The sequence below is a fragment of the Lissotriton helveticus genome, chromosome 4_1 (assembly GCF_964261635.1).
Source record: "Lissotriton helveticus chromosome 4_1, aLisHel1.1, whole genome shotgun sequence".
Taxonomy (NCBI): domain Eukaryota; kingdom Metazoa; phylum Chordata; class Amphibia; order Caudata; family Salamandridae; genus Lissotriton; species Lissotriton helveticus.
The window spans coordinates 489,971,205-489,985,973 of NC_136063.1; the positions used below are offsets into that span (position 1 = coordinate 489,971,205).

A 14,769-nucleotide genomic window follows, 5' to 3' on the forward strand; every position below is an offset into this window, starting at 1 on the left:
AGTAGCTCTGGATACCAGTACCTTCTCGCCCAGTCCGGAGCCACAAGGATGACTTGGGCCCGGTCGCGCTTGATCTTCTTCAGCACTCTGGGCAGAAGTGGTATAGGCGGAAAGGCATACAACAGACCGCAACTCCACTCGTGACGAAAAGCGTCTCCGAGCGAGTGCCGCCTTGGAAATTCCACGCGCAGAACTGATGACATTGCGCGTTCTCTTCGGTGGCGAATAGATCTAACCAAGGCTCTCCCCATCGCTGAAAGAGGCCTTGCGCCACGTCCGAGTTCAGACGCCATTCGTGATCCATCATGCACCGACGACTGAGCTCGTCCGCCCTGGCATTCAGAGAACCTGCCAGGTGTTGAGCCACCAGGGTCACGCCCTGGCGTTCCAGCCATTGCCAAAGGCGAAGAGCCTCTTGACAAAGGGTCCACGACCCCACCCCGCCTTGTTTGTTGCAGTACCACATGGCGGTGGTGTTGTCCGTGAATACCTGCACTACACTCCCCCAGACAGAGGGGAGGAATGCCTTCAGTGCCAGATGAATCGCCCGGAGCTCCAACAGGTTGATGTGGAGCCGGGTCTCCACCGGAGACCAGAGGCCTCTGATCTCCGCCTCTCCCAAGTGGCCTCCCCAGCCCTGGAGGGACGCGTCCGTCACAACTACGTGCTCCGGTTGGGGAAGGGAGAGGGATCTGCCGCTGACCCAATCGCGGTCCGCAAGCCACCACTGCAGCTGTCTCGCAGTGCCCTCCGAGATCAGGACATGGTCGGATAGGTTGCCTTGATGCTGGGCCCACTGAAACTTCAGGTCCCACTGCAGAGCCCGCATCCGCCACCTGGCCTGATGCACCAATAGGATGCAGGAGGCCATCAGCCCCAGAAGCCGCAGCGTCAACCTGACCGAAACCCGGGATAACGGCTGAAAGATGGAAATCAGAGCCTGAATATCCCGGACCCGCTGTTCGGGCGGATAAACCCGAAACCGCGCCGAGTCCAGAACCGCTCCGATGAAGAGGAGCTTCTGAGAGGGGCACAGGTGTGACTTCGGCACATTGATGGAGAACCCCAGCTGGTGCAGGAGGTCCGCCGTCGTCTGGAGGTGGCGGACGACTGTCTGGGGCGAGCCCGCCTTCAACAGCCAGTCGTCGAGGTAGGGGAAGACTGAAACCCCTAACCTGCGCAGATGAGCTGCGACCACCACCATCACCTTTGTGACCACCCGTGGGGCGCTGGTAAGGCCGAAGGGGAGCACAGTAAATTGAAAATGCTCGTGGCCCACCATGAACCGCAGGTAGCGCCGGTGGGCAGGCAGGACGGGGATATGAAAATAAGCGTCCTGCAAGTCCAACGCTACCATCCAGTCTCCTGGGTCCAGGGCAGCCAGGACCTGAGCCAGTGTCAGCATCTTGAACTTCTCCTTCCGGAGGAAGCCGTTGACGTTCCTTAGGTCCAAGATAGGGCGTAGGCCCCCTTTGCCCTTCTTGGGTACCAGAAAGTAGTGGGAGTAGCAACCACACCCTACTTCTGGCCCAGGAACGCGCTCGATGGCCCCCTTGGCCAAGAGGGCCGTAACTTCCTCCTGCAGAAGTCGCAAATGATCCCCCGATACACGGTGGTTCTGCGGTGGCATGGCTGGAGGTGTCGCCTCGAAGGGGAGGGAGTAGCCCCTTCGGACGATTTGCAGCACCCACCTGTCCGATGTGACAGTGCGCCAGTGGAGGTGGTGATGGCGAACCCTGCCCCCCACTGGCGTCACATGGGCCTGAAAGCACGGACTAGGAGGATTTTGAGGCGGATGCTGCGGGGGAAGGTGTGGACTGACCTCGCCGCTGCCCCCGACCGCCCGGACGGCGGTTCCCACGGCCGCCACCGCGTTGGGTATTGCCCTGCGGTGCGTGGCTGGCGGCGCGTGTGGGCGCACCCCTTCCGTGGCCACGAAAGGAGTGAAAGGCAGCCGATTGCTGGCGCTGGCCCGAGAGGCCCAGGGACTTGGCCGTAGCCCTGGAGTCCTTAAAGCGCTCAAGCGCATGGTCTGCCTTGTCGCCAAAGAGGCGACGGCCATCAAACGGCATGTCCATGAGCGTGCTCTGGACATCTGCCGAGAAGTTGGCGGACCTCAGCCAGGCGTGGCGTCTGACCGCCACCGTCGTTGCCATCGCTCTACCTAGCGAGTCGGTGGTATCCAGCCCACACCTGATGGAATACTTGGCTGCATCCCGGCCCTCCACAAGGGCTTGGCCGAGTTTGGCCCGTACCTCCAACGGACACTCTGGCAGCACTTCCGCGACCTTATCCCACACAGAGTGGGTGTAACGTCCCAAGAGGCAGGCGGTGTTGGAAGACCGCAGACCTAGACTAAGGGATGAGAAGATCTTCTTCCCATACTGGTCATACCTCTTAGATTCCCTGTCCGGCGGGGCCGACGGGAATGCGGTCTAGGAATTGGAGGCCTGGATGACCAGGCTCTCGGGGGTAGGGTGGGAGGACAGGAAACATGGGTCGCCCGGGGCTGGGCGGTGGCGTCTGGCCACGTTCCTATCTACGGGCGAACCCGTAGCGGGCTTGGACCAAGTGCCCAGATGAACGTCGATCAAGGCCTCATTAAAGGGCAGCAGAGGCTCGGCCGAGCTTGACTGCGGTTTAAGGACCTCAGTGAGGAGGTTAGTCCTCACGGCCGCGACGGGGAGCTCAAGGCCCAAGGCCTTGGCAGCCCTCATCAGCACCACACTATATGTTGCCCCCTCCTCCGAAGCCACGGTAGGAGGGGAGACAAACCCAGTGTCTGGAGAGGTGTCCAGGCCACTGGCCTCCCCAAGGTCTCCTGTCTAGTCCTCATGAGACTGACACTCCCTGGTCAGAGGGTCCTCAGACCCCTCCCAGTCCTCTTCATCACCCATCTCCTGAAACTCAGGGTTCTCAGCTAATGGGGCCTGTTCATGGAAGTGAAACTCCCCAAACGACGTCTGGAGCGGCGCCCATCGGGGCCGTCCAGACGCCGGAACAGGAACGAAGGTGGAACCGGGGACGGCGCCGCCCGAGGACGGCGCCGGAGGCGACACCTGAGGGTCTGACGCCGGGGAGGTCGTAAGGTCCACCGGCGACGAACCAGATCCCGAAGGAGGTCCAGCGGCGTCCTGCGGCGCCGGGCCCGAAGGCGGCGGCGGCGCTGGAACAACTGAACCCCTCGGCGCCGGGCCCGAAGGCGCCGGCAGCGTCGGGATAACGGGAACTTGCGGCGCCGGGCCCGAAGGCGTCGGCGGCGCCGGGGCCGAAGCACCCGACGGCGTCGGGGCAGATCCCCCCGACCCGCTAGGGGTCCCAGACGGGTCCGCTGGGCCCGAAGGCGCCGCGGAGCCCGCCGGAGGAGAGAGTTTCCTCATGGCCATGAGGAAGCGCTCGATCTCCTCCGGCGTCGGGTTGAGCCCAGGGACCGTAGGGTATGGGGCTGGACGCGGCACCCGCGACTCAAGCGGAGCCGCGTGGGTGGTGTCACCCGAACCCCCGGCCGCATCGCGCAAGCGTCGGGGGGGAGTCCGAGGAGCGATGATGCCGCTTGGACTTCTTGTGCCGCTTACCTGACGACGACTTCGACCCGGAGGAGTGCGGCCTACCCTCGGAACTGTGGTGGCTCCGAGCCCGCGACCTGTCCCTCGACCTCCCATGGGATCGGGACCTCTCGCGGCGCGGGACCGACTGCCGGAGTTCGAGCCGCCTGCGGGACCGCTCCCGTCTGGCCTTCGAAGAGAGGGCCCGGCAGTCGGAGCAGGCCTTGTCGTCGTGGTCGACGCCGAGACAAGATAAACACACGCGGTGAGGATCCGTGACCGACATCAGGCGGTCGCAATCATCGCAGTGCTTAAATCCGGGCATCCCTACGGCACCGTCGGAGTCGATAGACTTCGAGAACAATCAAAAGTGATCAAAAAGTTAGTCAAAAAATGACTAGGGTTACTGCTTTTTCCAGATCTGCGCTTGCTGGCGCGGAAAAAAGAAGAACGGACGTCAGCACGCGGAGGCGGCGTCTAAGTACTCCGACGACGTCATCACGGCGCCCACGACGCCGACGACGGACGCGGAGCTGCAGACGACGCCTACCGACGCGCAAGGGTACTGCTACGCAAAAATCTCCGGATCCAGTCTGACGCCTGGGGATATTCTAAGGTAAGGAATCTAATACTAACGTGTCTCTTTCAGATATCACTAACATCGCATGCTTTGTAATGGCATGCGATGTTAATGACATCGCGCCGTTCCAGCATGCGATGTGAAAGACGATGCGATGTTTTGACACCGATGCTCTGGGTGCTTCCCGCCAGGGTGCTGTGTTGCAGAGAGGTGGTCCAAGGCCACGCCCCCGTTTTACACCACTCTTCAACACAGCTCTGTGGTGCTTATTGGAGGTAGCTGGTGGGCTTGTTGGCCCCCAGGGACCCTCAAGACTCAAGGGGATTTAATCCCCCAATTTACAATGCACCAGGGCGCGTTTGCACAGTGGTGCAGGGAGGGGGCGTAGCCTAATGTGACAAGTGTGCAAACGCGCCCTGTGGCGCATTTTAAGTTGGGGGATTAACTCCTGAGAGTCCCTGGGGGCCAACTAGCCCACCAGGTCATCCAGTCACTACCCATGCACTTATGCAATGACCAATGCACTAACTCATGCACTGCTACAATACTCAGAAAACTACCCCCGCAGTCCAGCCACGGCCCTGTCACTTACCAATGCACTCCTCCAATCACCCAGTGAGCACCATGTACTAATCCAATCACACCGCCAAAACCCAAGCACTTATAAATTCATCATGCACTCTCCTTGCAGTACTCTAACCATCCAGTCAGTCCCCATGTACTTATGCAATGGCCCAGGCACTAACCCATTCACTGCTACAATCCCATGAGCACTACCCATGCAGACCTCTAACCACCTACACACTACTGATTCACTCCTCCAATTACCCAGGTAGTACCCATGCAGCCAGCCATCGCCCTGTCACTACCCATGCAGTCCAGCCATCTACCTGTCACTGCCTATGCACTCCTCCAATCACATAGTCACAATGCTCTCTCCTTGCAGTACTCTCATCATCCAGTCAGCACCCATGTACTCATGCAATGACGCAGGGACTAACTCATACACTGCTACAATCCCCAGAGCACTACCCATCATGTACTTATCCAATCACTCTGCCAAAACACAAGCAGTTATAAAATCACCATGCACTCTCCTTGCAGTACTCTTTTCATCCAATCAGTATCCATGTACTTATGAAATGACCCAAGCACTAACACATGCACTGCTACAATCCCTTGTGCACTACCCATGCAGACCTCTAACCACCCACCCAGTACTGATTCACTCCTGCAATTACCCAGGTAGTACCCATGCCGTCCAGCCATCGCCCTGTCACTACCCATGCACTCCTCCAATCACCCAGCCAGCACCATGTACTTATCCAATCACTCTGCCAACATCCGAGCACTTATAAAATCACCATGCACTCTGCTTGTAGCACTCTAACCACCCAGTCACTACTCATGTACTCATGCAAGGACCCAGGCACTAACTCATGGCAAATACAGAGGAGGTCATGCTAAACACAGGGGTACCCCAACCCATAGTGTTCCCTAGTGTATGCAGGTGTTTTCACTGTATTCTAAGTGCCCTTTAGCATAGCACTGGCTCTAGGCCTGGTTAGTCAGAGTCAGTTACCACCAGTACCAGTCAGCAAAAAGTTTGGGGCAAAGGAGGACTTTCTGCTCTTCTGCTCGTTCTTTCTGCACATCTCTTGCTTTTTCCAGCACTTTTCTTCATCTTTCTGGACTTCTGTTTCCTCTTTCTGCATTCGTCTTGCTTCTTTCTGCACGGTTCTTCACATGTACTACCTTTGTAGGCATAGTTAGAAATTAGCATTTAAAAAACCTGTAAAATTCACTGGGAAAAAACCATACGTTTCAGGGATGTTCTAGTTAGAAATAAGCATTTAAAAAACCTTTGAAATTCACTAAAAAAACACAGGTTTCAGGGACGTTATAGTTAGATGGACATTTCACTCATACAAAACCAAAGAAATTCGGCCTTTATAATTAGTTGAGCTAACTATAACTCACGCCCTAGCAATGCACTGCTGATGACGTCACATATTACATCATTCATGACATGGTCAGTGGCATCACTGATGACATTTAAAATGACATCACTGATTCCAAGGAACAACCCCAACCGGTCAACACTAGGCATGAGGCACCCTCCTGTGAAGACTTCTCTGCTTTCTTTATCCAAAAAACTGACAAAATAAAAAGCGATCTCCTCATTGACGCAAGCCTCTACTCCAAACCCCAATGCCTAGCACCCACTGAACCAAAAAACAATGCTACATGGTCTACCTTCGACACATACTCGGAAGAAGAAATTGGCAAACTGCTCAGCACCCTGAAACCATCCAATCACCTCACGGACCCCCTCCCTGCCTCCGCAGTAAAAGACTTTACCCCTTTGCTTCTCCCTCTCTGGACTAAAATTATCAACAGCTCTCTCCAACAAGGAAGCATACCTGACTCCCTCAAAGTTGGTCAGGTCACACCTCTACTAAAGAAACCTACAGCCGACCCCTCTGATCTCAACAATTACCGTCCCATCACCAATATTCCTACTCTCGCCAAACTGTTGGAAAAATGCGCACAACTACAATTGACTAAACACATTGAGCAATTTGATCTCCTCAACAGCCACCAGTCAGGCTTCTGAGCAGGACACAGCACAGAAACTGCTATGACTCACATAATTGACGACGCACTTCAAATGCTAGACCAAAACGACACCTGTCTCCTCATCCTTCTTGATCTCTCTTCAGCATTCGACACCGTTAAACACGAGAATCTACTAGAACTACTAAACACAAGAATGGGTTTATCTGGAACTGTTCTCAAGTGGTTCACTTCCTTTCTTCACAACAGGTCGCAGAAATTCAAGAGCAACAACCTGATGTCCTCGCCAATACCTGTAACGCTAGGCGTCCCCCAAGGATCCTCTCTATCCCCAACTCTGTTCAACCTAGTCATGGAACCTCTCACCTCCTTGCTACATGCATCCAACGTAAACTTTCACATGTACGCCGATGACACTCAGCTATATCTCCAGCTACAATCCCCCAAAGACATCTTGCGTCTGAACTCAACAATCAGAAGCACCCAATCTTGGCTGGCTGATAACCACCTCAAACTCAACGCTATGAAGACTGAGTTCCTTCTGATCTCACCTCCCACGAAAATATCTACCACACAAACATGGCTTAAGCACCTAACAGCACTCAATGTCCAACCGACCATAGTGGATTCAGCAAAATCCTTAGGCATAACACTTGACACCAACCTCAACATGCAGCAACATATCAGCAAGGCAACAAAGGGAGCGAACTTCCAGATCAATACTCTGAGGAAACTTAAACCCTACCTCCCAGCCAAAGACTTCCAAACAGCAGTACAAGCACTAGTCATCCCACGTATTGAATACAGCAGCACCGCCCTCTGCGGACTCCCCCTAACTACTACCGCACCACTAAGAGCTTCTCTGAATGCTGCAGCGAGACTCATCACTGGGTCAAAAAAAGCACTCCCATATTACCCCTGACTTGAAATCCCTGAATTGGCTGCCTTTTGAAGCCAGAATACATCTGAAAATCGCCTGCATGACACACAAGGCGGTACACCTAAACTCACCCGGCTACCTCGCTCAGAAACTGACAATCTCTGGGGGAATTAGAAACACGAGAGGCACAAACAATCTTCTGCTGAAACCTCGAAGATTCAGGAAGGAAAAAACATACAAGCGCTCCTTCTCAGGATTGGCGCCTAGGATTTGGAACTCACTCCCTCCCGAAACCAGGCTTATCTCTTCCACTACACTCTTAAAAAAAGAAGTAAAAGCTATCCTCATGGCTAAATACACTTGATCTATTATCTCGAACTCTGTTAACACCCTGCACCGATTTGTACTACATGCTTGACCCATTTACTTATTTGTATGAGTTGTCTTATTACTCACGTGATGGGCTTTGCAGCCACCTATCTGTACTGTATGATCTATTGATTTATTGTTTGACTATGTTCCCTCATGTACCCCTCTATGTAAAGCGCTCTGATATCTGTGAAGATCTTGTTCGCGCTATATAAAACTTTGAAAATAAAATAAAATAAATAAAAATTACAGCACTGTTATAATTAATAATCCCAAATGCTCTCTTTTGTGGTAGTGTGGGCAAGCACTTTAGGTTTATCAGAGGGTAGTGTTAATGCATTTGTTGAACACATGAATAAGACACACACTTAGGAAGAAATTCTAGACTAATTTAGAAAAATAACAGGTATTTTTATATTTATTTTAATAGCACTTTGTAATTGGGTAAGTACTTTTCAGTTTATTAATTTTTGCAGGTAAGTAAAAATATCACTCAAATGCGTTTTTACGCTGTAATGCTTTCCTATGGATAAAGAAACATACTGAAAGGTATTTGTAAACAAATTTTGGGGGTCCCCTTTAGGACCTAAGTTACTGGGGGCCAATGTCCAAAGTACCACCAGCACTTTAGGTTTACTTGCCCTGGAGTGACCGGGTGCAGAAGTGCTAGTTGGGTTGGTAGCCTTGCATGCTACACCGCAGAAAAAGGGGGGGGGGGGTGGCACAGAGAAACAGGCTGCAGAGGTGGACTTGTGGACAAGTCCAGAAGCAACCAAAAGGGGGCTCAGTTCGTGTGGGTCCTGGGAGCAGGGAGAGCAGTTTGTTGATGTGGACCCAGGGCCGGGGAGCTCGGGTGCAGAGGGATTTGGTTTTGATGGTCAGAGGCACCGACAGTTCTTGGTTAGACCTTCAAAGGGGGACAAAACAGGACAGCTGGGCCACTTTTGGTGCTGGCCTCTGCAATGATGAAGTGCCTTGTAAGCTAGTCGGTCTTTGTGGCATTGGCGTCCAGATTTGACTCAAACAAGCTTTGGTTGCTGCAGGTGGTTCGGTAACCGGGGGTATTGGAGCAGGGTGGCTCCTGTTGGTCCTGGCATCTTGCCACTTGGTGCAGAGACTGAGCTGACCTCGTGGAGCACTGTTACCTCCTGGGCGGCTGCTGCGTAGGTGGTCCCTTTGAACAGCAGAATGGTGAACCGGACGCTGCCTGCAGACAAGTGCTGTTTCCACTTCAAGGGAGATGCTGACAGCTTGGCGAAATGCTGGAGACCCTCTGAGGCTTTTGAAGGATGCACACCTGCAGGACGAGTTGGGCTGTCACGATTGCAATGCAATGGCAGTTTGCATGAGTTGGTGGTGGGTCCCTTGGGGTGGTACAATACATGCTGCAGCCCATAGGGATCCTCTTTAGTACCCATGCCCTAGGTACCAGGGGTACCATTTACTAGGGAATTACAGAGGTGCTAAAGGTCTTGCCAATTGGGGAACAACTGAAAAGTTACCTTATTTTAGGAAAAGAGCACAGCACTAGAGACCTGGCTAAACGGAACTCAGTGCACGTCAGTCAAAACTGTATCAAATATCAGGCAAAAAGTGGGGGTGACCATGTCAAAAAGGGGCACCTTCCTACAGGTGGTAGCAAACTCTGGTTAAGAATCTGCTCGCAAAAGGATGATGGAGCCTTGGAGAATTACTCTGTGATAGAGGAAGTGTTTTGTCTGAGTCAAAATGTATGTGACTGATTTGGCTGGGGCTTGACATTGAAATCGGCAGGGGAGCTCGGGTGCAGAGGGATTTGCTCTACCTCCAGCAACACTGGGAACGGTGTCAATGAAGAAGGACCCTGCGTGGAACTTGGAGCCGGAATGGAATTCTGCTTTGAGTCGGTGCCCGAACATAAAGCAGGATTCAGTAGCTCAGATGGTGCAGAGGATGAATAAGCCAGACGTACCACGACTGGAGGCTGATGTGGAACTTTGGGGCCTGAACGCAAGCCACAGGGAGCTGGAACAGTGCCCAAAATGTGCAGCATGACCTCCATAGGACCTCAACCTCCTGCGGCATCACTAGCCTGGGAAATTCCAAGACGCGTTGTGGAACTGGCTCTTTAATCAGGGATCGGAAGCGAGATACATTAGCACCTTGATGCCCTTCCAACTTCTTTGTGGAGGGGGTCGAGGGCCACTTAGACTTTTTATGCTACTTCTTCAACTTTGAATTCGACTTACTTGATGACCTCAAAAACATGGCAGGCTTGTCACAGAAGGCGCCTCTGGAGCAAGTTTGGACTCTCAAACTTGGAGTGGGACTTACGTGAGATAAGTGACTTACTTCTATGTGCATCAAAGTACAACATCATGCTCATACTTTGGGAGGGCTCATTCTTCTCATAACAGAGCTGTGCCATGAACCCAAACACCAACGGCCCAACTTTTCAGGGACAGTCAACAACATCTATTTGCAAGAGTCACAGCACGGTTTGAACCCTTGTAGTCTTTGGTGGAGACATTGTTTGATTGTATACTGGTAAAACAATTTGGCTACAACAAAAAGGGGAGCAAAGCTCTGGATCCTTGTTTAAAGGCACAGTTAAGAAGGAACTGACATCAATGTGCAGGATGGTACTTATAAGTGGCTGCATTTTGTCTAACACAGAGCCATGCAACTCCACCTAGCAGTGCCCGGGAGCAGGGATCCAGTCCTGCACCTTCAGAATATTCTATAGGTGAGGAATCTGGGCATGGACCCATCCCCTGGAATATTTAATGATGTATCAGAGCTTCTAACCTCCCTACCAATCCCCAACATTAAAGCCTTAACTGTTTGGATTTACTAATCCTGGAGCGTTAAGTGCCAAATGCAGTATCTGGTTATCGAGAAGGCCACACAATAATGGATTAATATTTATTCCTGCACTTAACTAGAAGCAACTGGAGTAATCAGGGAGCACATGAGTAAGCATTTACAGCTGACAATCTAGACCAGAAGCTGTAGACGTACATGGGTGGACTGATGCAAGATGTATGGAGTAAGGCAGCAGGAGAAGCACAACCTGCGGATCTGGACGCTGGACTGCTCTGCACCTCTCCCTTTTTTAACAGGTCTCAGGCTTTATTACCTTCCTCCTAATGCAGTCCATACGGAGTCATGGTGGGTTGACACAAAGTACCATCAGCTGGAGACAGAGCAGAGCCAAACCCGAGGAACATTGCTCCAGCCACAGACTGTGCAGGTGCAAGCACATGTATGCCTGCAGGCCAGCCGATTTTCACTTTTTAGAAATTTTATTTCAATTGTATAGCTGAAAGAGGGCCTATTCTCATTGGTATTCTCTTAAAAACAATCAATAATGATGCAGCTTTTCTTACTTTTAAGAAAACTAGCTCCTTGAATAAGTTTAGATTATATTGTCATTTTTTTGTAACTTTTATTCTAAATTTGGTGCGAAAAGACCAATCTCCGCCACCACAGTAACAAAGAGCAAACTTGATTTAAGTGTTGAACAAAGAACAATGTAGTGAGAAGGTCCCCGCATTGACCATTTTCTATGGGTGCTTACCAGAATACCTACTATCAGGTTAAGGGAAATGCTGCAATAACTCAAATGCATCGGTTATACAGGATAGGAAAGGTACTTTGCATGTTTAAAAGTTACTTAAAGAGGCAGTTACCTCAAAGTACGCAAATTGCTTGGTGCAGACATTTTAGAAATAATAACTGGTACAATTACATTGCAGACTGAATGGGCGCACAAAAAGACAATAATGATCGCAGCAAACCTCATCTGCAATGGAGCATTATTAGGCCACTAAAAGCATGAGAGTTTGGGCCCAAAATACAAGACCCCAATCCCTCTGAGGTCAAAAATGGTCACAGTAAAATAAAAACACATTCTGTCATACAGGAGGGGCAGCTATATCTCTCACAGCCACTGTTTGAAAACATTTTCTGAACTGTGCTTATTAGAAAGTACATAAATGACTTTACCTTGCCAGACCACCGTAATCAAGTCCTTCTTCTCCCCGGAAAATTACATATAAACGCCTCCTCAGGTCATATGGTTTTAAAGCCATAATCTGTAAAATAAAGAAGAAATAACTACTAAATGTTTACATCAAGTGATCACTAGTGTTGTAGCTATAATCTCTAGAAGGATCTAATTGACTTTAAGGAACTACAGGAACACTATTAACTAGCAATGTGTACTCCAAAATGGACTGGATGATTATATTCTGAGGAACACCTACCAGCTACAAGAGCTAGAAACCTAGAATATACATGCTTTACAGAGGGCAGAACTAGTGCCTATGCAGTTACAGTTGCAAAGCAAGTGTCAATGAAAAGGTTTAGTCCACAACAATGTGTCACCAATTGATCAGGGTAGAGAAAGAAGTTAATGAAGGTAAAAAGAGGCAAAATGGCACTGTTGTGTAAAGACTTTTTTGCTGGAATTCACTGAAGTGATTTTCCAGATTGACAAAAACTAAAAATTCAAGACATTGCAGTCTGCTTCATCCAGTGCCATTTGCCTCTGTTGATGTTTCATTCACTCCATGTTAAATGGACACCCCCCCACTGCCCCCCACCCCCACAAAAATGCCACAATTCTCTGCTTCTTCACAGAAGAAAACTCGGACACCCAGATATGCTGTGAAATGTTTAATCGTAGGAAAACGATGCGTTTCGCTCACGTTTCTATACATGATTCCATTGTGGCGTGAATTTATCCAATGACTGTCATCGACAAAGGACTAAACACCCATAGTGTATAAAACATCTTGTCGACATTTGGCAGCTATTTTGGAACAGTCTTCCAATTATGCACAATTATGCAGTTTTAGATTAACTCAACAATTGAGAAATTTCATTCATTCGGACAATTAATAATCATAATTTATTTTATGTACTGTGTTCAACACAGTTGCAATCCTTGTCATAGCGTTACCAAACCTTATCCCCCTCAATACATCTAGGTTCCGGTTTGAAAGCTACTTCCCCCGTGGGCATCGTCAATAATACTATGGTTTGTCAATGCAATCATGTGCTTGAAAGCGGATGAGTTAATCTAAAACTGCATAATTGTACATAATTGGAAGACCATTCTAAATTGGCTGCCAAATGTCAACAAGATGTTTTATAGCCTACCAAGTTCACAACACTGTGCAGATGCCCAATTTATATTAAGTTTTGGGTGGTGCACATATGATAACTAAGTTATAGCACAACTTCAGAATTTCCACTGTTTGTGTAGTTTAAGTTTGCTTTGTAAAGAAATAACTTCATATCCTAACTTAGCTTCAACCTTTGTTTTTTTCATGGTATGCCTATGGTTTTTCTGTTTTGATCAAGTGGTTTGTAATCATTTAATTTTGTTTATTTTGGTACTAAGTTCTTTATATGTACATTTTGTTTTCATTGAATACTACCACTGTACTATGTTGATAATTTCTCGTGGAGTGGCTTACAGTGCCGACGAGTGTAGTAGAGTAAAGTGGAGTACAGTTGGGGGGCGGGGGGAAGCAGAGTGGCTCACAGTAAAATGACGCGGCGTACACTGCCATGAAGTGCAGTGGCACACAGTAGACTGGTGCAGAGTAAAGTGCAGTGGTGTAGAGTGCAGTTAGTAGGGTGGTGCAGATTAGAGTGACGTATGTTTATGGTTGGGGGATTATAGAGTGCAATAGATACTCCTAGTGTCCCTGCGCAATTGTAGGCCAAATCCTTGTAGTCTTGGAGTTAAAAAGCAGAGCTAAAAAAGCCAGGTCTTAAGCAATATTTTTTTAAAAACAGAAATGTCCCTCACAGCCAGCAAATGCTATTGGAGAGCATGTCAGGCTTTGGAAACAAGATGAGAGTAAGAGCTACCCCCCCAGCATTTTCTTCTGAATTTAGGAATCCCCACCATAAGAGTTAGAGGAGCGAAGGAATCTGGTAGGAGGATAGAAAGTGGCGTCTTGGTGAGGTATTGGGGGGCCTTTACTAGGAAGCCAGTGCAGTGCAGTTCTTTCAGGTGCAGCTGGATGTGCGTCCTTCTGGTTAGCTTTATCAAAAGACAGGCTGCAGAATTCAGCACCAACTTCAATCTTCTCAGGGGGATAGGCCGCTAGCCCTAAATAAAGGGAATTAGCATAATCCAGCCTGGAATTAATCAGTGCATGGATCCCTGTCTTCTGTTGCAGGGTGGGGAGGATGAGTAGTGCAGTGGCAGAGATTACAGGGCTATACCGGGCAGTGGCGTAGAGTAGAGTGGCATAAAATGCAGTGGCCTACAGTAGTTGTGCAAGTAGGGTACAGTGGAGTATATTCTAATGGCATGGCAGAGTGCAGTGGCATTCAGTTGTGTAGAATAGAGTGGCATACAGTGCAGTAGAGTGGTGCAGACTATAGTACAGTGGTGGACAATGCAGTAGCATAATGTGTTGTGGACCGGCGTAGAATGGGATACAGTAGAGTGAAATGAAATGTGATATTCATAAAGCGCAAACTGTCACTCCTAAAGGAGCCTCCTGGTGTGGCATGCAGTGGAGTACACTGGCTTCCAGTGATATGGAGTGGAGTACAGTGTACAAAAGATCATCACATTTCTCACCTTTGGCATCATCACTCAGCGAAAATTCTATAAACAGTTGCCACATGGATAATATAGCATTCACGGCCTCTAGGACTGAGAACCATGAGCTAAGTGACACAGTTGGGAAGACTCTTTCTTTGATGCCACACAAAGAACAAAATGAGAAATATTTGTGTTTTAGTTCATGCACATAACAAAACAGTGCACCAGAATGGAATAAAAAGTCAATAGTATTCTTCATTAACTC

At 49.7% G+C, this 14,769-nt stretch overlaps 1 protein-coding gene across 2 annotated transcripts in view; it reads right to left on the minus strand.

Moving 5' to 3' along the window:
• WWP1 (WW domain containing E3 ubiquitin protein ligase 1) overlaps nucleotides 1–14,769 on the minus strand; it is a 1,173,512-nt gene that overhangs the window by 579,741 nt on the left and 579,002 nt on the right. For both annotated transcript variants that reach the window (XM_078687073.1, XM_078687072.1), the window contains exon 16: nucleotides 11,939–12,027. In XM_078687073.1, coding sequence (XP_078543199.1) covers nucleotides 11,939–12,027 — 89 coding nt within the window. The remainder of the gene's footprint in view (nucleotides 1–11,938; nucleotides 12,028–14,769) is intronic.